This window comes from Oreochromis aureus, linkage group 7 (assembly GCF_013358895.1).
Source record: "Oreochromis aureus strain Israel breed Guangdong linkage group 7, ZZ_aureus, whole genome shotgun sequence".
NCBI classification, from domain to species: domain Eukaryota; kingdom Metazoa; phylum Chordata; class Actinopteri; order Cichliformes; family Cichlidae; genus Oreochromis; species Oreochromis aureus.
Genome location: NC_052948.1, coordinates 39,187,313 through 39,214,440, shown reverse-complemented (window position 1 = coordinate 39,214,440; position 27,128 = coordinate 39,187,313). Strand labels below are relative to the sequence as shown.

Genomic DNA, 27,128 nt, shown 5'->3' with positions numbered 1-27,128 from the left:
TAATTAAAGGGTGCGGTTGCTATTATTTTCGTTATTAAAAATAACGAAAGTATGTTTTATTTGGCACTTTTTAAGAAAAAGTCGAGTTTAAATAATTCCGCTTTAAACAGCGGAAAAAATCAAATTTTATTTCGCGTTTTTAACTTGATCGGAAGTGACTGTGTCCGCCGCAGCTACCGGATAAAAGCGTTTCCTCTCAGCTGCTGCTGTTTATCCCGATGAGCCGCGCAGGTCGACATGGATTGGTGCCTGTTGGTTTGTTTGATTTTTCTGGCGCATTTGAGAGTTTTCAGAGGTATTGTTTTTTCTTTGACTATCCGAGGGTAGACATTTTCAGTTTCACAAAAATAGGCAAACATGTTTCTAAGGGGTGGATTTTAGGGTTCACTGTATGTCAGGGTTTTCGCTTGTGTGCGGCAGATGGATGTTCGGGGTTACGAGCTATATTTCAATTAATGTGTGCTTCATGGAGTTTGCCTAATCAGAATGGTTGTAACAACGAGACAAGTTGGTGTGAAACTACCAACATTAGAGAGTTTCAGGACGTTTAAAATAAGCCAATTTTTTATCTCCGTTCATTGGGTCCTATTTAGCACTGAAGAAGTTATTTAGATCAAATCATGCAAAGGTACGCCGAGAATCATGGGGTGATATGTACTTGATTTGATATTCATTTAACCGTTTGAAAGTCGTCTTTCTAATTAGAATTTTTAAATCGAATATTAAACATCTACTTCTGACTGCTTGGCATCTTTTTTTCCCACTCACATGTCATATGATTGTACAACTTTTTTTTTTTTTTAAATACAATTACAACCAGTGAGGAAAACTAAGTTAATGTTTTAATTTGTCTGACCACATTTATTTCTTGTTCATACTCTTCACGTTTTGTAGGACAAATCTCGGAGTGCAGTCATGACCAGTGGCAGTGTGACGATGGATGGTGTATCCCTGCTATTTGGAGATGTGATGGAGATGGAGATTGTCTGGATGGATCAGATGAAGTGGATTGCACTGGTGGGCTTCTTCTTTCTTTTTTCCCCCCCCAGTACCCTATTCCAAAAAAAAAAAAAAACTCATAATTTTACACATTAAGGTATCGTCTATTTTTGTTTTCCTGCTGCTGTAGTTTGAGACTCTAAATGATATTCAACAAAACAACTTTTAAATGAAGCACAAAAGGCAAAGGACATTTTTTTTTCTCCCCTGAGCTTCAAGTATAGGTTGTTGGTTCAGAGGTAAATGAATGGAGCCTTTTAATATTTTTGTTTTCTGTCCTTCAGGACTCCGAGGCTCTGATTGTCCACCAGGTCAGTTTCCTTGTGTGGACTCTGTTGGCTGTGTTAAAGCATCGGCCCGCTGCGATGGACAAAAACAATGTCCCACTGGCTCCGATGAGGAGAACTGTCCAGTCACAGAGGGCTGCCTGGACTCTGACTGGACATGTCAAAACCACATCTGTATCTCTAAAGAGCTGAGGTGCAATGGAGTAGATGACTGCGTGGACAACTCTGATGAAAAGGACTGTGGTGAGAAAAATGCCCTAACAAGAAACTAAATGTCATTCTGTGAATTTGTGACTATAACAAAACTACCAAAAATCACATTTCCCATTACAGATCCAGCTATACTGTAACAATTTTGGATTTTTATCGTCCACTAAGACATGTTTATACACTCTTTTGTTCTGCAAAATATATATATTTTTAAAATTAAAGTTAAATGGGGACATAATCATGTTAAATGTACTGAAATACAAATCAAGACTATCAGCAGAGGTAAATCCAGATTTACCAGAGGTAAAATGGAAGATTTTTGGATGGAATCAAAAACGTTTGAGTTCAAGTGTGAATACACCTTTTCATGCACTGATGCATCATGCAACTAAAAATGAACATTTAATCTTTATCCTGATTCTTAAAAAGGTTGGTGTTCTTTAGTATAGACAGTTGTTGCTTTTTTCCCCCAGGTCTGTGCAGTGAGGGCAGCATACGGTGTCCTGAGGGGACATGTCTACCTGCTGAGGAGCAGTGTGATGGCACGTTTCACTGTTCTGATGAAAGCGACGAGCCCATAACCTGCGGTACGCTTGATGCAACTGATTATCACGAAAAACACTAATATACAATGCTTTTTGTCTATTAAGTTGTCTTCTGTGACACTGATGCTTAAAATTCCGTCTCCTGCAGGGCGTGTCTGCCTTATGGACAATGGTGGATGCAGCCATGTCTGCACTGATGAACCCAGGGGAGTTCTGTGTTCTTGTCCTGCTGGATATAAGCTGTCTCCCAATGGAACAGACTGTGAAGGTGTGTGGGACAAGATAATGACAGTTTACCTTCAATACTGGGTTTTATAGCAGAAACTGAAATAATGCTAAATTAAAGAAAGAATGAAGGTTTTGAAGTACGAGGTGCCCGTGTCCTTCTAAAGGAGCAGATGATTCCTTCATCCCTGATCCTGTTTTCATGCAACTCCAGGAGTAATTGATATCTGCAACCTTGTAATTTTCCAAATAAATTTTTTAAATGCATGCTGGCACATGTTTACTATTAATTTCTTACAGATTTGGATGAATGTGCTCCACCTTTCGACTCCTGTGCTCATCACTGCAGTAACACCATCGGTTCTTACTATTGCTACTGCAGAGAGGGATTCAAACTAAATGAAAACTCAACATGTGTGGCTTCAGGTAAAGTGAAAGTGTTTTTCCTGTTTATAAAACTGACGCTACATTCTGTCAATATAATGTTCCACCAATTTGTTTGGTACCAACTTGACTCAAGGACTTTGCTAGGACAAAGCTAATGGTTGTAAATCCTTTGTTATGCTGTGAGAATCCATTCCGGATCCTCTCAAAAGATCAAGAGCAACATCAAAGTGCACTTATGATGTCTGATTAATGATATGCTAATAGGTGACTTTGATGTACGTAAGGTGGTGACAAAAGCTATAAACTCTGTTTGATCAAGAACAAAGAGCACTTAGGTAATCAAAGGCTTTTCATGTATGATTTTGACGATTATAATAGGATGATTAAATGAAATGCATGAATTATTGGTTAAGCATCACTAACAGTGTCCTGTATGAATCTGCATTTACAGCTAATCCTGTCCGATTGCTGCTGGTTGGTGGGACAGCTTTAGGATTATTGAATGTGAAATCTCAACAGTTTGAAATTATTCAGAGTTCAACATTTGACTCTGTGGCCTTGGCGTTTGATGTTGCGCGGGGGTGGTACTACTGGGCTGACAGCCGTGGCAACATTTACAAAAGTGATGGACAGCAAAGCTGGACAGCCTATACTGGTTGGTTTACTCTTTAATTCAAGTACTTATCCTCACATTAAATTGTTTCTTGCATAGTTTTTTTTGTAGTGATATTCTACTTGCCAACCATTAATTATGGAGTCTGTTTAAATTTTATAAATTTGCATAAAGCTGCTGAATGAAAACATTTGTTTACTGTTCTTAAACAGGAGAGCCTGGAATCAAAGGTTTAGCTTGTGACTGGCTCAATGGGAATCTGTTCTGGACCAATGAGAAGACGGAGTCCATCTACCTGCAGAGTTCTGATGGAAAAAGTTACACTGCTCTGCTCAGCAAAAACATCAGGCCCTCAGAGCTGGTCGTTATGCCTGTAGAAAGGTCTGTATGGCTTATCTGCTACATGTGACTGAATTTTAAAGTGATGAATGTTGAGATTTCATTCGGGCCTAATGGTGGATAAAGGTCAACATTCTAGGGTATGTCGACTACATCAAATGCAGTTACTATTTTACAGGTTGATGAAAATCGATGATGCACTGCTTGGTGCTGTTTATTCATATTCGCTGCTTTCTGCCTCCCAGCTTGATGTTCTGGATCAATACGGGTCCAGGTGACAGGGCGACAATAGAAAAGTCTTGGATGGATGCCTCAGAAAGAAGATCTCTGGCGGTCATCACTGCTCAGTCTGCCCACAGCCTCACTGCTGATGTAGCTGCCAGACGGCTGTACTGGATCAGTGACTTTAAGAGGGTGAGATTTGGATCAAAAGCCCAAATATTCTCCATCACAGTTCATCACACACGGGGCCTGTTGCATAGAAACCATTTTTATTTGCTGCTTTGTTCCTGATCAGAAGTGCTCACATTTTTTTTGTCATTAGGAATAATTTAAATAATTTTAAAAAACAGTTTACGTAGCTGGGAATAGTTCATTCCTGGGGCTGGATTGATTTTATTTATAATCAATACATGCAAATGCCACCCCTGTGGGATACACTTGAAATCAAAAAGCATTTACTTATATCACGCTCTTTTAAGCTAATAATAATCAAAAAAAGTTTGTCTGTGCGCCCTACTTTTTTTTTGCACCACATGCCACTGTTCTTTTTACCCCGACAAAGTCTTTTTATCCTGAAGTTCTGAGATACATTTTTGTTTGTATTGCACATGTGAGATGGTAGGAGAATTTGGAAAGCTTTAACTTGGATTTCATGAAGTAGTTCATAGTTTTTACAGGATTCTAAAGCAAGTGCAGCCCATGATTCAGTAGCTTTTAAACCTTGGCAGCAATAAATTTGTTTGATTTTGTTTTGTTTTTTTTGTTTTTTTTTAGTCTCTCACATCATTGTGAAAGAATTCTGGCTCCCTTTACAACATTGCTTTAATTCATTAAGGTTGTTGATGTGCAGCTCTCTTAAGGCCCCAGCACAGAATTTCAATCTAGCTGAGGTCTAGACTTTGACTGGACTGTTGCAGCAATTTTTGTCTTTTTTCAGCCGCCCTGTTGTAAATTTCCTGCTGTGTTTGGGATCATAGTCCTGTTACTTGGCCCATGCCTCAGCCATCCAACAGGTGGCTTCACATTTGACTCTCAAATATTGAGAATTACAAAGGTTTTATAGTTGACTCAACCACTGCAAGTCCTGTGGCTGCAAAACAAACCCAAACCTCCTCTCCACCACTTTTTTTTTTTTTTTTTTTTTTTATAGTTGCTATGTAGTTTTTGTGGTGGTAATAACCATAATGTTTAGCCATGGTAGCCAAACTTCTCCACTGTGGTCTCATCTGTCTGAAGGACATTGTTCCAGAGGTCTTGTGGTTTGATTTGCATCTTTGCAAATCTGTCATGTTGATATGATGCCAAGTTCTTTTTAGAAAGAAATTGCTTTTTGCTTAAAACTTTGCAAGCCATAAGAATATATTTAATTTTCCACAAGTCACTACAAAGTTGTGAGGAACAAATGCTCACGTGATTGTATTTCACTCACCGGATATTTTACCTCTCCATCACAGATGTCATATTCTCACATTTTTCCTTTCTATACATCACAACAATCTCTTCTATGTAACCTGACGAGGGGGAGGGAGTCCTTATAGTTTGAGCTCTTTGCTGTTCTTAATAAAATAAAGTTGGCTAAAATAATCACTCGTTCAGGATGACTTTTACCAACTTTTTTTTTTTCTCAACCCCCCCCCCGTTCAGTCCATAGAGACTGTGAAGGTGGATGGGAGTGGCCGTTACTCCTACACAGGACTGTTCAGCAGGAGAGCACCACTGAGCCTTGCTGTGTTTGAAAGTTCATTTTATTGGGTTGATAACAAAGGACTCTGGCAGGCTCCACAGACTCAACTGAGCCAGAGAAAATTTATATGGGAACCCACACTGCCAGTATTAGCTGTTTACCATGAGCTGCAGCAGCCTCAAGGTAAATCTTATGATATTCTCAAACATGGTTGTTGTCCGGTTTTCCTATCTGAAGATCTGTTTGAAGTTTATATGCAATTTAACCTGTATTAAATTGGATACAAAACAAGGTTGATGTTGTAAAATGTATTTAAAAGTTGTTAATAGATCTTTCTTGGTCTTCATAGTGGATCGTGTTGCACCTAATAGTCCTCTCATTGTCTTCATCAGGTTATTCTGCATGTGCAAAAACACCCTGTCGCCTCTGCCAGCTAACTAAAGGCAACCCTCTTGGATTCACCTGCTCTTGTCCAAACCTCAAATTGCTGCTGCTGGATGGGACATGTGAAAGTAGGTTTCCTAAAACTTTTGACCTTTGTTAGTGTAAAAAAAAAAAGGAAAAAAAAAAAAGACATCACTTTTAATTCTGTCCCAAACTTATTAAATCAGTTGTGGTTAAATAAAAATGCATTTACACTTTACAAGAAAACACAAAAAATGACCTGTAATATTATTCACTCTCAGATTGTCTCTGATCTAATGTTAATTACAGATCCACGGTTTCTCTATGCTACAAATACGGAAATCATCTTGTTGGAGTTGGAAGAAAAAGGGTTTACTGAAAGCCAGCTGTTCACCACCAATGAGGGGATCCTCTCTTTTGAGATTGACTGGGACAGAGACTGGCTTTACTGGGCAAACCAAACTGGCCACATTCAACGCATCAGTTTAACGGAGGTCACCACTGAGCTGGTCCCAACACCTTTGCCAGGTTAGCACGGATTTGTTCACATATGTTGCTTATTATTGATGTGTAGTGACAAAAGTCTTAAGAGTGGTGGTTCAACAGATTTAAAAATAAATAAATAAATAAAACCAAATTAAGACCTAATTAGTTTCTAGCTTAAATGACTGTCAACATACCTTCTTTCAACTTATTTCTATTTCTTTTTAGTTTGTCTGCTAAATGTGGACCAGAGGAGCGGAAGCCTTTATTGGGTGTCATGTCATCGAAACACCATCGGAACAATCACAGCAGACGGCTACTACCCAAAGCAGCTTTACTACACGACAAAGGAGATTAAAAACTTGTATCTGGACTGGCTGCGGGGTACTATCATCTGGCTAGAAGAAGATCGAATTCTCAGCATGAGCATGTTGGGCGGTGACGCTAAAGAGCTGCTGCACATAGCTGAAGGAGTGAGTGGGGGCATCGCTTTTGACCTCAGGGCTAATAGTCTGCTGTGGAACTCAAAAATGGCAGGTTAGTTTTATCGTTGGATTGGCGTGTGGAAGCTTGTTATGACCCCTGGGGATAATAAATACATTTTTGGGGGGTTAGTTATCTCAAAATTTCAGCTTACAAACTCAAACTTTGGAGAAAATAACTTAAAATTTCCAAACCACACTCATTCAGATTTGTTTTGCATACTTGCAAATCTCATGATTTGCAAACCACATAAAAAATGATAAAATTGTCACCGCACAGACTTTAATGCTGCCTCTAATCAAGACTTTTTAAAAAATTTTATGACAGGCTTAACAACATTAAGTTTGCTGCGAGAGAGAAGCCACCAAGCTGGAAGAAGATGGAAGATTTCAGGCTCAGTCGTAGCTGCCCTCGAGCCCTTTCTCTTGTCAGTTTCAGACAACGTAATGACTCTGTGGGATCAGCGTGATGGGAGCCCCATTCAAGATGCAGCTGTGACGGGTCATGTGATCAGAGTAATCACTGCTCTCATAGATATCCAGACAGTTCAGAGTAAGATAATCTGTCAGAGCAGAAACAGATTTATATAGCACTTTGACGTTTTTCTGGTATGCATGATCATCTCATTAATTCCATTGGATTGTCTTTACATTCTCAAGCCTGTAGGAAACCATCGTTTTTGTGCAGACACTCGTCAGTCTGCCTCTCAGAAGCTCAGCTGTGTGACGGGAAAAAGGACTGCCCGGACGGGGATGACGAGTTTTGTCCTGGGGCTTGTCTGTCTATAGGTAAATGCCCAAGCTGACATTCTTGTTAGAACTGGCGATGCAGCTCAAAAACATATTGAGACTTACTGATGGGTTTTTCGATCACAGGGGAGTTCGAATGCCAGGACCGGAGCAGTTGCATTTCCAGACGTCTTGTGTGTGATGGTCGGTCTGATTGTACTGATGGCTCGGATGAGGCTGATTGTCCGAATGCAGCTCCTCGTACAAGTCGGGCAAATGTGATGAAATGTCGCAGAGGCTCAAAGCCATGTGAAGATGGCAAAGACTGTGTTTTATATAGTCACGTGTGTGATGGAGAGGACGACTGTGAGGATGGATCAGATGAACTGGGCTGCGGTGAGTTTCCTAAAACAAAATCAGCTGTTTTTGTTTTTTGGGGTTTTTGGTTTTTTTGTTGGGTTTTTTTTTTTTTTTTTTTTTTTTTTTTTTTTTTTTTTATTACAGATGTGATGTTTTGGTGTATGTTTAGTTTTTGGCTTTGTAATGCATTTTAATATTTCATTAGTATTCTTGTCACGGTGTTTAAGTTATGACTCCTTATTTGTCTTTTAAAGATGCCCTGCAACAGAACATGACTACCACAAAAACTAATAAGGACCAATCAAACAAAACTCCAGGTTCTACCACTCATTCTCCTCGAACTCTCCTGGCCTGCACCAGTCCCTCTGTCCTCTGTCCTTCTTCTGCTTACCTCTGCATATCTCCAGACCAGTTCTGCAATGGGCATAGTGACTGCCCTGACGGCTTTGACGAAAAGAACTGCGTAAAAAGTTGCCCCTCGAAAAGTAAGCACCAAAGCAGTAATTCATTTTCTCAGTGTAAAAATATTTAGCAATTTATGTCTTTAAAAGTTTGACACTGTATGTCCTGTTCAATAATTTAATTCCAGATGACTTTCTCTGCAAAGACCGAAGGAGCTGTATCTCCAAGAGTCTGGTTTGTGATGGACTCTTTCAGTGCCAGGATGGATCAGATGAGCTGAACTGTCCAAGTGTGGCCGCTCCTGCAGATCAAGATGTGCTGCAGTGCCACAGAAACGCAAAGATGTGTAATGATGGCACAGAGTGTGTTTTACTCAGCCACGTATGTGATGGAGAAAAAGACTGCATGGATGGATCTGATGAAGAAGGATGTCCAGGAATTTGCAAAAAAGGTTTGGGTTTTACTTTAAACTTTATATTTAATCTTTCCGTGATGTAATTAACTTTATATTATTGAAACTGATCAGATCTTTTATTCTTCAAACTTGTACATGTGAGGGAGCAAAGGCAAGTGACTTCATCCTTGATTGTCTTCTTTCCATCCCAGGTGAGTTTCAGTGTGCCCATGGGAAAATGTGCATCCCCGAGGCTCAGGTGTGCGATGGGAGGTTGCAGTGTCGGGACCATTCAGATGAAGCTGACTGCCAGAAACCGATCAAGAGCTGTGAGCATCGCTGTGCTGACGGGAAGCGCTGCATCCCAAAGAAGTTCCTGTGTGATGGAGAAAAAGACTGTGTGGATGGCTCAGATGAAGTGGGCTGCAGTAAGTACTGAGAAGCTGCATGAAGGAAACCAGAAAATTCTAATGAACCAAATCTAGTATCCATAAGTTTCACGTTGTTGCTACATGCTGAACCTAACACAGGTTGCTCTTTCCAGATCAGGCTGCTGCTCCATCATCAGAGTCTCCTGTCTTCACTGCATCACCTTGCGTTGCTCCTTCAGTTCTCTGCCCTGGATCATCACTGTGTATCTCTCAAAATCAGCTCTGTGATGGACAGAGAGACTGCCCCGATGGATCTGATGAGAATGACTGTGCGGTCCAGTGTGTAAACCCAAGTGAGTGCTTGAATTTGCTATGAAAAAAGTCTTAGTCTACATATTTAGCCAATAAATGAAGACATGAATTTTAAAACAGTTATTTATTTTTTTTTATCTGTAAGGTAGATTGTTTTGCTTGTTTTTGTTTTTTTGTTTTTTTTTCTCCATAGCTGACTTTCTCTGCAAGGACCATATGGGCTGTGTCTCCAAGAGTCTGGTCTGTGATGGACGCCGTCATTGCCAGGATGGATCAGATGAGCTGAACTGTCCGAGTGTGACCGCTCCTGCAGCTAAAGATGATGTGCTGCAGTGCCATAGGAATGCAAAGCCGTGTAGTGATGGCACAGAGTGTGTTTTACTCAGCCACGTATGTGATGGAGAAAAACACTGCATGGATGGATCTGATGAGAATGACTGTGCAGTTCAGTGTGTAAACCCAAGTAAGTGCTTGAATTGCTATGAAAAAAGCCTTAGTCTACACAATCTAATTATTCAAGATGTGATTTAATTGTCAGACAGTTTAAAAAAATAATTCTTTTGAATGTTTATTCAGTCTCATAGCTGTTCTATATAGGCATAAGTAGTTTTGAGTCAGTTGTTTTTTTTGATCTTCAGCTTGGTATGTATTTTTTTTTTTTTTTTTTTTTTTTTCCCCTCTCCATAGCTGACTTCCTCTGCAAGGACCATATGGGCTGTGTCTCCAAGAGTCTGGTCTGTGATGGACGCCGTCATTGCCAGGATGGATCAGATGAGCTGAACTGTCCGAGTGCGGCCGCTCCTGCAGCTAAAGATGTGCTGCAGTGCCACAGGAACGCAAAGATGTGCAGCGATGGCACAGAGTGTGTTTTACTCAGCCACGTATGTGATGGAGAAAAAGACTGCATGGATGGATCTGATGAAGAAGGATGTCCAGGAATTTGCAAAAAAGGTTGTTTCACTTTATATTTAATCTTTCTGTGTCTGAAAATAGCTTTTTGGCAGTGACAAGGTGAACTTAACGTTATTAAAAATGATAACATCTGTTTTACTTTAAAACTTGTACATGTGAGGGAGTAAATGCAAGTGACTTCATCCTTGATTGTCTTCTTTCCATCCCAGGTGAGTTTCAGTGTGCCCATGGGAAAATGTGCATCCCCGAGGCTCAGGTGTGCGATGGGAGGTTGCAGTGTCGGGACCATTCAGATGAAGCTGACTGCCAGAAACCGATCAAGAGCTGTGACCATCGTTGTGCTGACGGGAAGCGCTGCATCCCAAAGAAGTTCCTGTGTGATGGAGAAAAAGACTGTGTGGATGGCTCAGATGAAGTGAGCTGCAGTAAGTACTGAGAAGCTGCAATAGCAAAGGAACCTAACAAAGTAAATTTACTATGAAAAAGGACTATAGTTTCCTTTTTTCTATCTTTTTGTTAATAGATTAATAGACACTACATGCTAAAGCTAACAGTTTGCTCTTTCCAGATCAGGCTGCTGCTCCATCATCAGAGTCTCCCGTCTTCACTTTTGCATCACCTTGCGTTGCTCCTTCAGTTCTCTGCCCTGGATCATCACTGTGTATCTCGCAAAATCAGCTCTGTGATGGACAGAGAGACTGCCCCGATGGTTTTGACGAAAACGGCTGTGCGGTCCAGTGTGAAAACCCAAGTAAGTGGTTAAATTACCGTAAAGAAAAGCAGCTATTATTCATGCAGCCACATCCAAGCTTGGGTGTGCACTTGCTGTTAGAAAGATTCAAAGAAAAGGTGAAGTTCTTTATTTTGAATCATGTTTGTATTTTCATCAAGCATCATAGGCGCTCTGATATCTTGTAGAAGCAGCTTACATTAAATCCTTCAACTGTTGTCTCCAGTGTTATATAACCACCTCTGTGTTTCTCAAACCTGCACCTTTTTGTTCCTGCACATCAGATGACTTCTTGTGCAGCAACGAGAAAAAATGTGTCCCTGGAATGCAAGTGTGCGACGGCCGAGCCCAGTGTCCCGATGGCTCTGACGAGAAGCTCTGTCAATCACCTAATCCTACTGCCACCTGTAAGATGCGCTTAATCAAAGAAAATGTGTGACTTGATTGTTTGCTTGCCCAAACAGTCTGCCCTTTAACGCATAATGTCCTCTCTGTCAAGCCTCCATGAGTGGCTTCGGCACCAGACCAACTCCTCTAAGATGCCGCATTGGTTTCAAACGATGTAAAAATGGCCATGAGTGCGTTATGTACAGCCATGTGTGTGATGGGGAGAAGGATTGCAGCGATGGCTCAGATGAAGAGGGATGTGTGGCTGGTAATTTTAAGTGTATAATTTTCATATTATTTGTATCATTTCTTCTATTCATCTGTTGAATTATTTTAAAGACTGATTGTAGTGAGCTAGTAATAGATGGAACACTATGAAATATTTCCATTTGCCCTTCACCAACTATATTAATTTATAATGCAGAAATAATATCTTGAAGTCTACAGCACTGCTGATTCTATGCGTTTAATATTTTTGTAGATGGTGCAAGTATGACTACTGACACAGAAACACTCAGCTCAACTGGATCTCCTTCCATCAACCTTCACACAGAGCAACCTTGCATCAGTCCTTCAATTCTGTGTCCAGATTCCTCTTTGTGCATAGAACCAGCACAGGTATGTGATGGAAAACAAGACTGCCCCGATGGCTCCGATGAGAAGTGCGCGAAGAAGTGTCCTGATGACAGAGACTTTCTCTGCAAGGACCGAAGGAGCTGTCTCTCCAAGAGTCTGGTCTGTGATGGACTCTCTCATTGTCAAGATGGATCAGATGAGCTGAACTGTCCGAGTGCGGCCGCTCCTGCAGCTAAAGATAATGTGCTGCAGTGCCATAGGAATGCAAAGCTGTGTAGTGATGGCACAGAGTGTGTTGTACTCAGCCATGTATGTGATGGAGAAAAAGACTGCATGGATGGATCTGATGAAGAAGGATGTCAAAATACCTGCAAAAGAGGTTTTTTGTTTGTCTGTTTTGTCTGTTTCTTTATTTTTCAAATTTAAACTTCATTTAGTTCATCTTTAAATGTCTGAGCTTTTTTTTGTTGTTGATGATACGAGCTTAATGTTACATTCTTTAAACTTGTACATGTGAGGGAGCAAATGCAAATGGCTTCGTCCTTGATTGTCTTCTTTCCATCCCAGGTGAGTTTCAGTGTGCACATGGGAAAATGTGCATCCCCGAGGCTCAGGTGTGCGATGGGAGGTTGCAGTGTCGGGACCATTCAGATGAAGCTGACTGCCAGAAGCCGATCAAGAGCTGTGAGCATCGCTGTGCTGACGGGAAGCGCTGCATCCCAAAGAAGTTCCTGTGTGATGGAGAAAAAGACTGTGTGGATGGCTCAGATGAAGTGGGCTGCAGTAAGTACTGAGAAGCTGCACGAAGGAAACCAGAAAATTCTAATGAACCAAATCTAGTATCCATAAGTTTCACGTTGTTGCTACATGCTGAACCTAACACGGGTTGCTCTTTCCAGATCAGGCTGCTGCTCCATCATCAGAGTCTCCTGTCTTCACTGCATCACCTTGCGTTGCTCCTTCAGTTCTCTGCCCTAAATCATCACTGTGTATCTCTCAAAATCAGCTCTGTGATGGACAGAGAGACTGCCCCGATGGATCTGATGAGAATGACTGTGCGGTCCAGTGTGTAAACCCAAGTGAGTGCTTGAATTTACTATGAAAAAAAGTCTTAGTCTACATATTTAGCCAATAAATGAGGACATGAGTTTTGAAACAGTTATTTTTTTCTGGTCTGTAAGGTAGATTTATTTTTTTCCCTCCATAGCTGACTTCCTCTGCAAGGACCATATGGGCTGTGTCTCCAAGGATCTGGTCTGTGATGGACGCCGTCATTGCCAGGATGGATCAGATGAGCTGAACTGTCCGAGTGTGACCGCTCCTGCAGCTAAAGATGATGTGCTGCAGTGCCACAGGAATGCAAAGCCGTGTAGTGATGGCACAGAGTGTGTTTTACTCAGCCACGTATGTGATGGAGAAAAAGACTGCATGGATGGATCTGATGAAGAAGGATGTCCAGGAATTTGCAAAAAAGGTTTGCAGGTTTTTTTTTCCCCTCTTTAAATGTCATTTATTTAACTGTTTATTGTTTAAGCTTTTTTTTTTTTTTTTTTTTTTATTGCTTAAAAGAAATTGTATTTAAAGTCACATCAACACGTGTACTTTCAAGAGGAGTTGTGAGATCAGCTGATTGTCATTACTTTCCTTTCTACCCCAGGTGAGTTTCAGTGTGCCCATGGGAAAATGTGCATCCCCGAGGCTCAGGTGTGCGATGGGAGGTTGCAGTGTCGGGACCATTCAGATGAAGCTGACTGCCAGAAACCGATCAAGAGCTGTGAGCATCGCTGTGCTGACGGGAAGCGCTGCATCCCAAAGAAGTTCCTGTGTGATGGAGAAAAAGACTGTGTGGATGGCTCAGATGAAGTGGGCTGCAGTAAGTACTGAAAACGAAAGCTGGAATAACAGAAGTAGAGAAACTGAATGTTTCAATAAGGTTTATTTGATGTTGTCCCACGTTACAAAATGAAACGTCAGTTTTAATAGTATCCTTTCTTTCCAGACTACAACACTGCAACAACCAAGGCTCCAGCTTTTCCTTTTGCTTCACCATGCACTCCTCCTTCAGTTCTCTGCCCTCGATCCTCACTGTGCATTGCTAAACATCAGCTGTGTGATGGACAAAGAGACTGCCCTGATGGATTTGATGAAAACAGCTGTATGGTTCATTGCGAAAACTCAAGTAAGAGTAGAAGTTACTATGAAGAAAGCTAGCAATAATTTACACATCCAACCAGACTGTGGCAGGAACTCACTCTGGGAGAGTTTTTAAAAATGAAGTGCTTGGTTGTGAGCTTTGAAATCCTAAATAACCTTTTTGTTCCTGCACATCAGATGACTTCTTGTGCAGTGACCACAAACGGTGTATCCCTGAAATGCAAGTGTGCGACGGCCGAGCCCAGTGTCCCGATGGCTCTGACGAGAAGCACTGTCAGTCACCAAATCCTACTGCCACCTGTAAGTCGAGACTGAAAGCAGACCAGCACAACCAATGGGGAAATTACAGGAATATTATATTGATCCTTCCCACTCCACTTGTAGTTCTAGCTAAACAAAAAGCCTAACTCACAGCTGATGTACTTTCTACACCCAATAGCAACCATAGCTTGAAACATACTAACTAAAACATACACTGCTAAACCAGCAACTGAAAACAAAACAAGAAAATCTCCTAATTTGCTGTTACTTTGCTCACCTTTCAATCTAAGCTAGTTTCTTTTGATTTATTATTTTTCTCTTTGCCAAGCCTCTGATGAACTCAGCACCAGATCGACCCCTCTGAAGTGCCGCAATGGTTTTAAGCTGTGCGACGACGGCCTGGAGTGCGTCATGTACAGCCACTTATGTGATGGAGAAAAGGACTGCAAGGATGGGTCAGATGAAGAGGGATGTGCTATTCAGTGTAAAGCAGGTGCCATATAAAATATTCCTTTTGAGTTGGAAAAATACTGATCTGGGTTTTAATGTGGGCAGGAAACATGTCTGATTATCTTGAAGGAGATGATCTTTCTCTTTCCCAGGTGAGTTCCAGTGTTCTCATGGGAAAAAATGCCTCCCACAAGAGCGAGTGTGTGACGGGCAAAATGACTGTCAGGACCGATCTGATGAAACTGACTGCTCAGTTATGACTGAGGGCTGCCATCAGCGCTGTGATAATAATACTCGCTGCATACCAAAGAGCTTCCTGTGTGATGGAGAGAGAGATTGTGCTGATGGGTCAGATGAAGAAAACTGTGGTAGGTGCCTTTCAGAAATTTCAGAAAAACAAAGCATGCAAACGTGAAATTACATCCAAGTTTGTTTCCCTCTTTCCAGGTTTGGTGTCTTGTGCGGATCATCAGTATCGATGCGCTAGCGGTCAGTGCGTGTCTGAGGCACTGAGATGTGACGGATATGCCGACTGCAGTGACGGCTCTGATGAGATGCACTGCTCGAGGCCCCCACGCTGCCTCACCCAACTCCGATGCCCACACACTCATGAGTGTTTGCAGAAAGAGTGGCTCTGCGACGGCGAGGACGACTGTCAGGATGGTTCAGACGAGAAGGTGGGGAATGAAAGTGGAGTACATGTTGATTTGTCGAGCTAAGAATGAAGGGAATGCTTGGAAAAGCAGAGAGCAAAGTGTGTAATCATTATCATTTCTGTCCAGAACTGCAATGCTCCTCCAGCAAAGTGCTTAAAGTTCCAGTGGCAGTGTGGAGACAGCAGTCAGTGTGTTCCTCTGTCCTGGAGGTGTGACGGGAGGAAGGACTGTTACAATGGCATCGACGAGGAAAAATGTAAGCAAATTCTCTCTCATAGTTCATTGGATGGATTCACACACATTTGATAAGTTAGAAGGGTAACTCATCATTTTCAAAGTGATTGTAATTTGAACCCCTAATTTGTGCATTTTCATTTTTAATGAGTACGAGTATGCCTGTGGTGCTTCAAATGATCCACATTTTTGCCCATTAAAATGAGAGAATTTTCTGTCTTATTAAAAAACCTTTTTTCTGTTTCTGGATGTTTTAAACCAGAGGAAATCCTCAATAATATTCACTGTTGGGAAGCTGTGTAGTTAGAAAATTGCACACATTCACCATTAATTTTAATCTTTCTTTTTTTTTTTTTCATGTATTAATCTTCACAGGTAGCCAGAAAATATGCCCTTCTCATCTTTACCAGTGTGGCAGTGGAGAGTGTGTGGACACTAACCTGGTGTGTAATGGCATCACTAACTGTGCTGATGGCTCGGATGAGGGTGTGAATTGTGTGCAGCGCAGCTGCTCCAGTCCATCGGCTCCTTTCTGCGACCACAGCTGTGTCAGCACACCGTATGGTCCGGTCAGTGCAGAACAGATGTGTATTTGGTTGTCTGGCTGCAATTTCCCATAAATGGTAACTATTTATCACATCTCTGCTGAACTTATCCTGGAAATGTCATCTTCCCTTATTTTTCCAGAAGTGCTACTGTGCTGCGGGTTTCAAACTGATGCCCAGAGCCACGCACTGTGTGGACATCGATGAGTGTACAACAGCACCTCATGCCGTATGCAACCACATTTGTCGGAACACCCGTGGATCCTACAGCTGTCACTGCCACCCTGGCTTCTACCTGGAGCCTGATAACAAAAGCTGCAAGACAAAAGGTGCAGTTGGTCTGGACGCAATCTGCCTCTAAATGACTTTCACTATCATTTTGTCACTATTCCCACATCAGGAACATCACTGTCACTTTTAATTCAGCTCTCAAATCAGTTATATTTTTCATAACTTAGGCTCATCTGTGCAAAAGGCACTAAAGCAGTCAAAACCTTTCATCTTTCGTCAAAACATACAAAGTCAGTCACTTCAACACTAAGTAGTATTCATACACAAAAGGAGATGTACACGATTTATTTGAAATGTGACACAGTATGACTATATTCATCAGAGAACACAGGAAAAAAAAAAAAAAAAAAACTACTGTATATTACATCAAAGTCTCACTGCACGGAGCTGCTCCTTACTGCAAATGGCAGCAACTCTATGTAATTATGCATTGTAGACATGATCAAGACAAGCTACCAAAGTTCAAACTGGGCATCAGATTGTGGAAGAAAAGTGATTTTAAGTGTCAGGCAGGCAAGTCTGTGTATTTAAGAAAATGCCATGACAATCTCTACGGTATACAGAGAAGGGTAACAAAAAGAAATTATCCAGTGACGAGCAGCTCTGAGTGAAAATGCTTTGATGTCAGAGAACAATGGCCAGACAACTTTAAACTAATAACTCAAATAACCACTTGGTGCAACCAAGGTATGCAAAAGAGCATCTCTGAGCATACACCTTGAAGCAGATAGGCTACAGTAGCAGAAGACCACTCCTGTCAGCTAAATATGGGCAACTACAATTTAAGCTACAATTCACACAGGCTCACCAAAATGGAACAATAGAAGATTGGGAAAAACACTGTACACAAAAACCCTCCATAGTCATCAGATTTCAATCCTATAGAGCACCTTTGGGATGTGGTGAAGCAGGAGGTTTGCATCATGGATGTGCAGCCAGCAAATCTGCAATAACTACATGATACCGGCATGTCAACACGGACCAAAGTCTGAATGTTTCAGCACCTTGTTGAATCTATGCCACGAAGAATTGAGCTTCAAACTATAAGCTTCCATAGTTTTCAGATGAGAAAGTAATCAACACAATGATAAAATGTATTTAGTAGTGACTTATGTGTAGAAATGGTAGCAGTGTGGACAAAAATAGACTTTGCAAGTCTTTGGCCTTCAGTGGTGGTTTGGCCTTGTGTGCGTGGTTGTATCACTCCTCCTATAGAAGACACACAAACGTAACTTTGTCACGTTTCCTCCTAGATGAGCCCTTGCTTCTGGCATCAGTGCAGTCAGACTTGTTCCTGCTGGGAGTCCATAGCAGCACGCTGCGTCTCCTCACCTCCACCAGTCGACCCGCCTTCTCACTGGATTATCACTGGGTTCAACAGAGGATTTACTGGCTGAGCACTGACTACCAGAGCATCCGCTGGGTCGACATGACAAACCCAGATAACAGAGGAAACCTGGTCAAAGGTAAAATTTCAGAATCTGGACGTTGGATGATGTATATGCGACGTATATAGATATGTAAATTCAGATGGTGAACCATCAGAATCTGAGATGCTGTTATTAAATCTCATAGGTGTGAAGTCGGATTTTATCGCAGTGGACTGGGTGGGTAAGAATTTATACTGGGTGGATGGCCTGGTTGGTCAAATTCTGGCAGTGAAACTCAGCAACACCACAGTGAGGTCTCAGGACTGCACTGTGGTCCTGGGAGAAGATCTGGAGCAGCCAAGCTCCTTGGTTCTGCTGCCACATAAAGGGTGAGTTTCTCTGCTTTTGTGCATTTATTTAGTTTTTTGTAATGTAAAAGCACTCCAGCTTCAACATCACAGCCATGTATTGCATAATTAATGTTCTTAGGCTGATGCTGTGGTCTGAGATCGGCAGCACGCCTCAGATTAAGCAGTCTGGGATGGATGGTTCAGAGAGGAAGGTGGTGGTGAGCCACAGTTTGAGCTGGCCGGTCAGTTTGGCCTATGACCTCCTAGATAACAGAGTGTACTGGGCAGATGAGAAGCTGCGCTGCATTGGCTCAGCCTCTCTGGATGGAGGCAACATTAAGGTATTTGAATGTCAAACCACAAAACAAGTAGAACCCAGAGACATAAGAATAAGAAAGGGAAAATGTATGATGTGGTGTCTGAGATGTCTTTAATTGGCCACGTTACTAATAATCTGTCTTTAAAGTATTGTTTTCCCACGGTTATCCGATATCACAACACAGTAATGGCTTTCTTTTACTAGATCCTTCAGTTGGCTGAAACTCCAAACCCTTTCTCAGTGGTGGTCTTCAACGATCGTGTTTTCTGGTCTGACACAAAGAGAAGAGTCATACGCTCAGCTGACAAGAACACTGGGAAAGACCAAAAGGTTGTTCTGAAGAGACCGGGACAGCCTTTTGGGTTAAAGGTGAACTCCAACAATAAAATGAAGTCACATTTGATCAAAGACGATCAAAGCTTATGAGTCTTGACGTTAAATCTTCTCTCCCTAGCTGATGCATGCCCTTTCGCAGCCAGCTGTGCCCAGTCCTTGTGACCATCTGCGCTGCTCCCATATCTGCCTTCTGGCCCCCCCAGTGACGGGCAGATTTGCAGTATGTCGATGCCCGAAGGGCCTGTTGCTTTCAAAGGACAACATCACCTGCTCTCAGCCCAGGGATTCCTCTTTCATTCTGCTCCTGTCTCAAAACACAATCTACCAGGTGACATGTTTCTCTGTCATGTTAAGAAAACGGGCCTTCCATCCTGCAAAACCCTTCTAGACAACACACTTAAGAAATTAGGCCTTCTGCTTTTTTCCACTTTAATCCCACCTTCCTGCTACTCGTAGATTTACCTGCGCTCCTTGCGAAGGGATGGCGTCGCCCTGAAAAAAATGCCAAACAGCAGAGTCTTGGCTCTCCCAGATGTAAACGAAGCCATGGGGCTAGATATCTCCACCCAGGAGTTGTATGTGGCTTATGTGGGATCTGTGGATGTTCTGAAAATGGGCAGCTACCGATCAAGACAAGGACTCACACCTGCGGGACAAGTCCTAAAGCTGAAGGTATGCTTATGGCTGAAGTCTTGTATTTAATGGGAAACAGCAGGATGTTAAACCCTGAAGATGTAACCATCTCACATTTACTTTGAAGTTAATAATCTAACACTAGGGTAATGGCTTTAGTTGGTGATTAAATCAGCCTCAGTTCTGCATTAAGTGTCACTTTCTGGTGAAACTTTAATTCTGGAAGCTATCTCTCTCTCTGTCCTACAAGGATGATTCAGTCACAGCTCTGGCAGTTGACTGGGTGACCTCTAACCTCTACTGGAGCAGCCGCTCGAGGCCCAACATCCATGTGACATCCCGCAATGGTGGCTACACCATGTCCCTCCTGCAGGGATCACTGACGGTAAAGGCAGCACTAGTCATATTTCTACTCATCCGTGAGCGCTTACATCTGATGTTTTAATGGCTCTTTTCTGTCCGCTGTGATATTTGACACTGAATTGGACAAAAATTAATTGGCACTGAGTTGCCATTTGATTTTATGATCTCGATCAAAGTTTATTTACTTTTTATATACTTTTTCTTTGGTCTAAACAGACCTCTAAATGCAGTCATTCATGTATTCACATATACACAAACTCCGCAGTTTGTCACTGTGCACTGTGGAACTGTATTTTCCATAAATAAAAGCCAGTTTAGTCCACCACTGGTGCATTTATCATAAAAAATGCACTTTTAGCTACATCTTTAGTATTGTATTACAAATCCTAAAAATACTGAGTCATATAGGAAAAGAGACTGATGGCTATACTGCTAACCGACACCTTGCTTTATGCTCCCTTCCTTGCTAACCCAACAATCTTTTCATGTTAAAAGTATAACATAGATAATTGTCTTTTCAGGTTACCACATCCATCGCGTTACATCCCTTCTCAGGTCGACTTTGCTACACAGCAGTGGTCATGGCAGGTGGGAGGACCCAGACGGAGGTGGTCTGTGCCTGGATGGATGGCCGTAACAAAGCAGTGCTGTGGGGAAAGTCGAGGATCCCCAACTCCCTGGTGTTCATTAATAATGGTAGCAGAATCTACTGGGCTGACACTGGTAAAGAGTTAAACACACACACAAAACCTCCCACATGACTCATTAAGACTGGTACAAATTGGTCTTCAGTTCCTCCGAGCACTAACTCAACACAGGATTCCAGTGAAGAAGTGAAATAAAATGTTTAATAATGATATATGAGATGAGAGTATTTATGATAATCCTGCTTCTGTTTGCCTAATTTTTTTATTTTATTTTAATTTTTTTCCTTCAGATGCAGGAGTGATCAGCTCCATTGGAGTGGATGGTTCAGGATATAAACAGTTTAAGGCAGGACCCATTATTTCCTTTACATACACCGAGAACATCCTGTTCTGGGTCACACAGGGAAAGGGTGAGATACGTTTTGCTTTGATGTGTTTTCAAACGCCATGTTTGCATTTTCAGGCATATTGGCTACTTGTAAATGAGTATATTTAGTTTTAATTTGTATATTAATGTGTTGAAATGTAATTTTTATTTCCACTTGTACATCTTAATGTTTTTTTCTATTATTCCACTCTAATCTCTTCAGAGCATTCATCAACTTTGCTTCATGTCTTTTCCCCAGTCAGGCAGCAGGTGGCATAACAGACTAATCTAAGCATGAATAATTTAGTGAGCGTTTTCTCTACGATCCATTCAAACGCATAAAGAAATTAGCTTCACTTTTTTTTTTCTCCCCCCCTCCAATCAAAACAGATTTTCTGATTTCTGCACTAATTTTTGTTGTTGTTTGTTTCTTTAAATGTACTTTTCTACTTGTGTAGATGTGACCAAACTGTGGTTCAGTGATGGCCTCCAGTCTAAACAGTTGTGGTTTGAGACAAAGACCAGCGTGGTGGAAGTCAGAGCTTACAGCAATGACAGCCAGTCTGGTAGGTGGAAAAATAAGTGAACAGAAAAGCAGTTGACAAAATATGGGAAATGAATACTAACACATCTGTCAACAGAAATCCTAGCTGTGTGATGGTATACATGAAAGCCAAAATGAAGCTTGTACTCACTTGTAAGCTATGTTGTGCCACTATGAGTGAAGTTAAGGCATGGCAGGCATGAGAAGAATGTGGATAAAGCACTTACAGCAGACCGAGAAAAGATGTTACACAAACTGATGCCGTTTCCTAAGTCCAAACTGGTTGCGGTATGACGCCAAAATATGACGTTTCCATTTTCCATTTTCTATTAGTGAGTTGTATTTGAGGTTTGATACTAAGGAAGAAAACTACTTGTCATTTAGTTAGGTAGAGAGATCAAGCTGGAAATGATGTGCAGCAGGTTAGGGTGATTAGGGATGGAGATGGAAATGAACTAACAAGCGAAGAGTAAGGAAGAAAAGGGATCAGCTATGAAGAGGAGAAAGATAGTCCAGATGACATACCTGTGGAGTTGTGAAGTTGTCTAGGAGAGTTTAACTTAATTTTGGAGAGTGAGAGGATGACCGAGAAACAAAGAAGTTAACTGGTGCAAAGTACCAAGAACGAGGGAGATGCACAGAGCTGTCATAATTACAGAGGGATAAAACTGATGAGCTATACCATGAACATATGGGAAAGAGTTGTTGAAGCTAAGTAAAAAGAAGATGAGACAACTGGTTAGTATTTGAGACTGCTGATGGAGAATTATAGGACCTGCAGTGTCTTCATGAATCTAGAGAAAACAAGTATTGAGGGGGGGGAAAAAAACTGCAGTACTGCATGAAGAAATTAGGAGTGGCAGAAGTATGTCAGAGTGCTGCAGGGCATTTGAGGGCAGTGAGGCAGATGAGTTCAGGCAGGAGTTTCCTTGAACTATGTTCAAGGACAAGATTATGATTTGTAGTGAGAGTAGGGAGCAGGCTGGAGAATAGGAAGCTCAGGCTAAGTGGTTTGGAGATGTGTAGAAAAGGATCCAGAACGTGGAGCTCCCAGACAGAAGGAAATTAGGAAGACCACTGAAGAAGCTCATTGATGTAGTGAAGAATGACATGTAGATGGTTCACACATTATCCTTCACTTTGCCTACACAAATTAGTATTACCAGACACTTGCTTTTTTTTTCCTTTCTTTTTTTTAAGAAATTATCCAGGCTTTGGACTGGCATTGGGAGTACACTAGTCCAAGATAAAGGGGAGGATGGCATCTGCTGCAAAATCTGTACCAAATCAAACATGCAGATCTCATCTACTGTGGCAACCCCATGGGGAATTAAGGGAGCAGATGAAAGTCCTGGGCATGGAGGAAAAAAGTCATTTGTTATTAAGTTTTTGCAGGCTAAATGAACATTTCATTATTTGCGGTTTTGGTTAAGTAGATAATGGTGTATATAATCAGAATCAATATGACACTAATACACAAGCAACCAGAGTTTAGGGTGGGTATCATCTTACGCCCAGTCAGTAAAATAGCTTTGGGCCAAATCAAAGTAGACCAAATCATAAAAACTATTTTAATCAGACTGCAGGTTTTCAAACCATTGTTCCATCGTTTTTGCCTTTTTTGGTTTGATTTTGTTTTTTTGGTTTCTCTCCATTTCTAAATGGAGGAATCTGACAAAGTGTGTCACAGGACAATGTAGGCAGAATGAAAAGACTCACTTAGGTGGAGTTGGAGCTGAATAGATGCCAGGGTGATGTGATACCTGCAGGGAGATGGGGCTTGGTAAAGTGTGTGTCTGTCACTGTGTGCTGCAGTGGGAAACGGTAATGATGAATGGAGCTGTGGTATGCACTGTACACTTATTCTTTTCACTCGTAACCCTCTTTGATAATGTGGCCATGTATTACATCATACATAAAGTGAATGTTTTGAGTTTGTCTTTAGAACATAATGTGTAAAATGGCGCTATAATTACTAATAGAAATAATTTACTTCATAAAAGTCAGTGTAAATAGTGAATAGTACTTCTCTGTGCAAAACCCATAAACACCAGAAATGTGGCTACAAGATCATTAAGCCATAGAGATGTTGAATGAATGATCAAGGTTACATAAACTTTTTTCTGTTGGGGACAAAAATCCTGTAAATTCCTGATAGGCCAGTAATTCTGGAATCTAAGATGTTTTACCGTATACTGTGAAACTTTTTTTTTTTTTTTTTTTTTTTTAAGAAAAACTCTTCAGATAAACTGGTTACTGCATGCTGTATTGAGCTATTGTTTACATGCTGTAAATAATGCTTGCCCATTTCCTCCAGGAAGCAATAGCTGCTCCAAAAACAATGGCGGGTGTGTCCATCTGTGCTTGGCCTATCCCGGAGGCCGGACGTGTAAATGTGGGCGTGGCTTCTACAGCATAAATGTAACTTCTTGTGCCCCAATCCCCTCCTGTGACCCTGGAGAAGAATCCTGCTTTGACCGCAGCAAGTGCATCAGCAGCAGCAAGTTCTGTGATGGACAGGTTGACTGCCCGGACCAGTCAGACGAACAGGACTGTGAGTTTTCTACCGGAATAAAGAAGCAGTATTAAGTGAACTTGGCTTTGTCATGACCTGGATACAAATGTTAATTCCACATTAAACTGCCTTGCTCTGGAAAATGATGAGTGCTATGGTAAGGTCCTTTGAGAAAGCGCCTCAGTAAAAAGACCCTTTCCTCCAGTTATTTAACGTAACTACAGAATAAACTAGGTTTACACAATTTGCCAAGTTGGTCCATGTCACATGCTTTTCTCACTCCTGGTAATGCTCTGTTTGGTTGAGACGAGGTATTGCCTGAGTACATCTTGAAGGGAGCAACATGCATGACAGTGAGTCGCTCAAAATTTTCCAGTCTACCTGCTGTGTTGCCACAGGAGAACATTGACAAAGGCTTTGTACTGTTTAGTAGGCAGCTTAAAGGATCACTAATGTCCCACCTGACTGAGTCACACTGACGTGGCTCACATTTAGCTCCAACAGGTTAACATCTAAAGCTCATGTAATGCATGGGTGCAATGGCATGTTAAAGGATCAGCACCGCACTGGGAAAACTCATCTATCTTAAGTTTTGAAGGAAAGATTGAAGCCACTGTCACATTTCTATAGTCACTTAGACTATATTGCGAGTAGCCTGTTGGGCCAGGTTAGTCTAAATGTTTGAAATGAGGAAACTGCTAATCTAGATCTGGCCAAAAAAAGAACAATGAAGCCACACATGTGCCTATGCTTACCAAGCAGCTCATTTCAGTCACTAATGGTGACTTTCTCTTTAGGTCCAGCTTCAAATGCTACCTCATTTGGAACTAAAGCCACTGATGGCCACCCTCTGGATTCGTTGTCATCATCTTCCTACCCGTCTCCCCCCAATGTTGAGAAGAACTCGGTTAAAAAATCTGCATCCTGTGATCTGCAACGCTGCAAGGGTCGCGGGAACTGCATCGCGGAGGGTAAAGTCACTCGCTGCCAGTGTCTGTCTGGTTACAAAGGAGAGTTCTGTCAAGAGGAAGAAAGGCAAAGCCACGTGGGCGTGATCCTGGGTGTCTTCTGCGTCATTGCAGCGCTGATAGTCGCCGGCTTTATTTTCACTAAAAGGTACCGATTGCAGTAGAAAGAGGGCTTTTGAAATGAGTCGCAGCCAAAAACCTGCACACTCAGACTGTCAGCTCCTGCAGTGATTAGTTTTTGAATACATTTTTGGATTCATAAATTGGTCAGTCATGTGCAGTAGAAATTAAAATGTGCCTTCTGGTTTCAACAGGAGAGGATGGGAGCTCATCAGAAGCAGATCCACAGACAAAGAAAATCTCATGTCCAACATGGCTCTATCGAGTGATCTGGAGTCTGACTCTGAGGTAAAATCTCTTATTCCTGTGAGAACAGTTGCATTTGAAGTAAACGCTAAAATACATGATTTATTAATTATTTGCCTTCTCTTTCAGGAGGTAGACTCCCCAGCTGACGTGAACCCCCGAGCACAGCTCGATTAGACCACTCTACACTGATGGATGATGCTGCACTAGCTGTTGTGTTAGCTATACAACAACCTGGAAGTTATCAGGTGTCACATGTAATTTGTGAGAATGCATTTCAGTGCCTATCAAAACACTGGAAAAAAAGATTGCTGTTTTATAGCATATAGCACAAAAGTCCTCACTATTAGCAGCTGCTCTCAAACATTTAACATTTTCAACATTCTGATTGGACAGTTGGGACTAGTTTGGTATGTTTCATAACAGTGAGTCAGGAGAAACGACATGGCTGAGGTGACTCTGTAACAGTGCCCTTTGAAAAAAATAAAGACTTTAAATTTCTTGGCACAGATTTTCATTATGTGCAATGTGCTCTGTCAATGTCTGGCTCTCTGACATTTTTCTCTTTAGCCATTTGTGTATACAGTATGCTGTACATTGTACACTCCTGGGAGCGTTATCACTATGGGGCTTATCTACTTGAGATTACATTCGGTTTCTGCCAACACTCAATGTCTGCCATTCTTTTTCTTTTCTTTTTTTTCCCCTAAGGTAACCCTTTGTCATTCATCAGTCATTCTGATACCGGTTTTGCTTTTGTTCCTGGTTTCCACTGTTCTGTTTCTCACATGGAACATTTGTTGTCATTCAGTCTGACTAAAATCTGGATTTTATCCTGAAACTATGAGCATGCATGGTTTTTAATTTGACAGTATTGCTTTTTGCCCTAATACTGCAAGTTGGAGGATGAGAAATGTCAATAAAATATAACTTATTTGTAATTACTGTCTCAATATCCTTGGCACTGAAAAAAGGACACAGCTGGAGCTATAAAAACAAAAAAACAAAAAACTGAAATGGTGAGAAACAGTTCATTGAGGCTTTGTAATCAAATGACCTCATTTAAGTGAGGTGTGTGGAGTTTAACAAGTGTCATGTATCGTCTTGACTCCGCCTCATATGAGTGACTGGGAAAGCAAACACAACTTAATGCTAAGGTCTTGCTGCCTGAAGTGTGTGGGGCTGTTTTTATGCCTTTTTGGTGCTTTCATTTTTATTTTTTTTAACTTTTTTTATTTTTTTTTTACTGATTTTAAAGAATAAGACAACTGTTTAATGTTCATGTCAATTTCATCTTTAATTTCAAAAGGTGGAAAAGATATCAAATGGTGTCGGTGGTTGGCACAGTCTCTGGAATGGTTTAAATTAGTTTATTTTTTTTAAGTTAGCATTTCTTGCCCTCTGCTGACATTTCTAATTTTTTTTACTTTTCAGTTTTAACATGGTTTCTCCATATTGTGTCTTAATTGTTGCACAGCACTTTGACTTGTTATGTGTGAGAAAAGCGCTCTATAAATGAACTTTACTCACTTGCTTACTAGGAATTGGAGTATGTGAATTTTGACTTGAGACACTCCCAGTTCTAGGAAAGAAAAGAACCGGTTTCAAAGTGGTATGCCTTGATATTCCAGTTCCTTTAATTGATGCTACTCTAGAGAATGTTTGTCTTTGGGAGGGTTAAGTTGTCAATTGAATTTTGTTTAGG

General features: G+C 41.3%; 1 protein-coding gene across 2 annotated transcripts; it reads left to right on the top strand.

The window, feature by feature from the left end:
- The first annotated feature begins 226 nt into the window (after positions 1-226).
- si:dkey-88l16.3 (low-density lipoprotein receptor-related protein 2) lies at positions 227-25,930 on the top strand. 2 transcript variants are annotated; one of them, XM_039615780.1, is made up of 53 exons: positions 227-295; positions 895-1,017; positions 1,284-1,529; positions 1,970-2,083; positions 2,190-2,309; positions 2,567-2,692; positions 3,105-3,308; positions 3,479-3,647; positions 3,851-4,019; positions 5,472-5,694; positions 5,904-6,023; positions 6,226-6,444; positions 6,628-6,936; positions 7,210-7,434; positions 7,542-7,670; positions 7,758-8,006; positions 8,225-8,455; positions 8,560-8,823; positions 8,979-9,194; positions 9,311-9,490; positions 9,643-9,912; positions 10,137-10,400; positions 10,571-10,786; positions 10,930-11,112; positions 11,376-11,498; positions 11,591-11,746; positions 11,960-12,433; positions 12,622-12,837; positions 12,954-13,133; positions 13,262-13,528; positions 13,712-13,927; positions 14,054-14,233; positions 14,386-14,508; positions 14,798-14,962; positions 15,072-15,287; positions 15,367-15,596; positions 15,702-15,831; positions 16,185-16,378; positions 16,497-16,683; positions 17,899-18,111; positions 18,221-18,404; positions 18,505-18,706; positions 18,889-19,053; positions 19,139-19,348; positions 19,477-19,692; positions 19,904-20,038; positions 20,538-20,739; positions 20,954-21,073; positions 21,489-21,596; positions 23,892-24,128; positions 24,887-25,205; positions 25,372-25,465; positions 25,553-25,930. In XM_039615780.1, exons 1-53 carry the CDS (start codon positions 238-240, stop codon positions 25,598-25,600), a joined length of 10,137 nt encoding a protein of 3,378 aa, XP_039471714.1. In that variant the 5' UTR covers positions 227-237; the 3' UTR covers positions 25,601-25,930. The 2 variants fall into 2 exon arrangements, with proteins under 2 accessions (XP_039471714.1, XP_039471715.1); XM_039615781.1 differs by lacking the exon at positions 9,643-9,912.
- The last annotated feature ends 1,198 nt before the right edge of the window (positions 25,931-27,128 follow it).

Bases quoted from the DNA above. Each gene is read 5' to 3' on its own strand.
- si:dkey-88l16.3 (XM_039615780.1), top strand. From the start codon at position 238: ATGGATTGGTGCCTGTTGGTTTGTTTGATTTTTCTGGCGCATTTGAGA. The intron at 6,024-6,225 runs GTAGGTTTCCTA...TGTTAATTACAG, and splicing joins GCTGGATGGGACATGTGAAA to ATCCACGGTTTCTCTATGCT. The intron at 8,007-8,224 runs GTGAGTTTCCTA...TGTCTTTTAAAG, and splicing joins ATCAGATGAACTGGGCTGCG to ATGCCCTGCAACAGAACATG.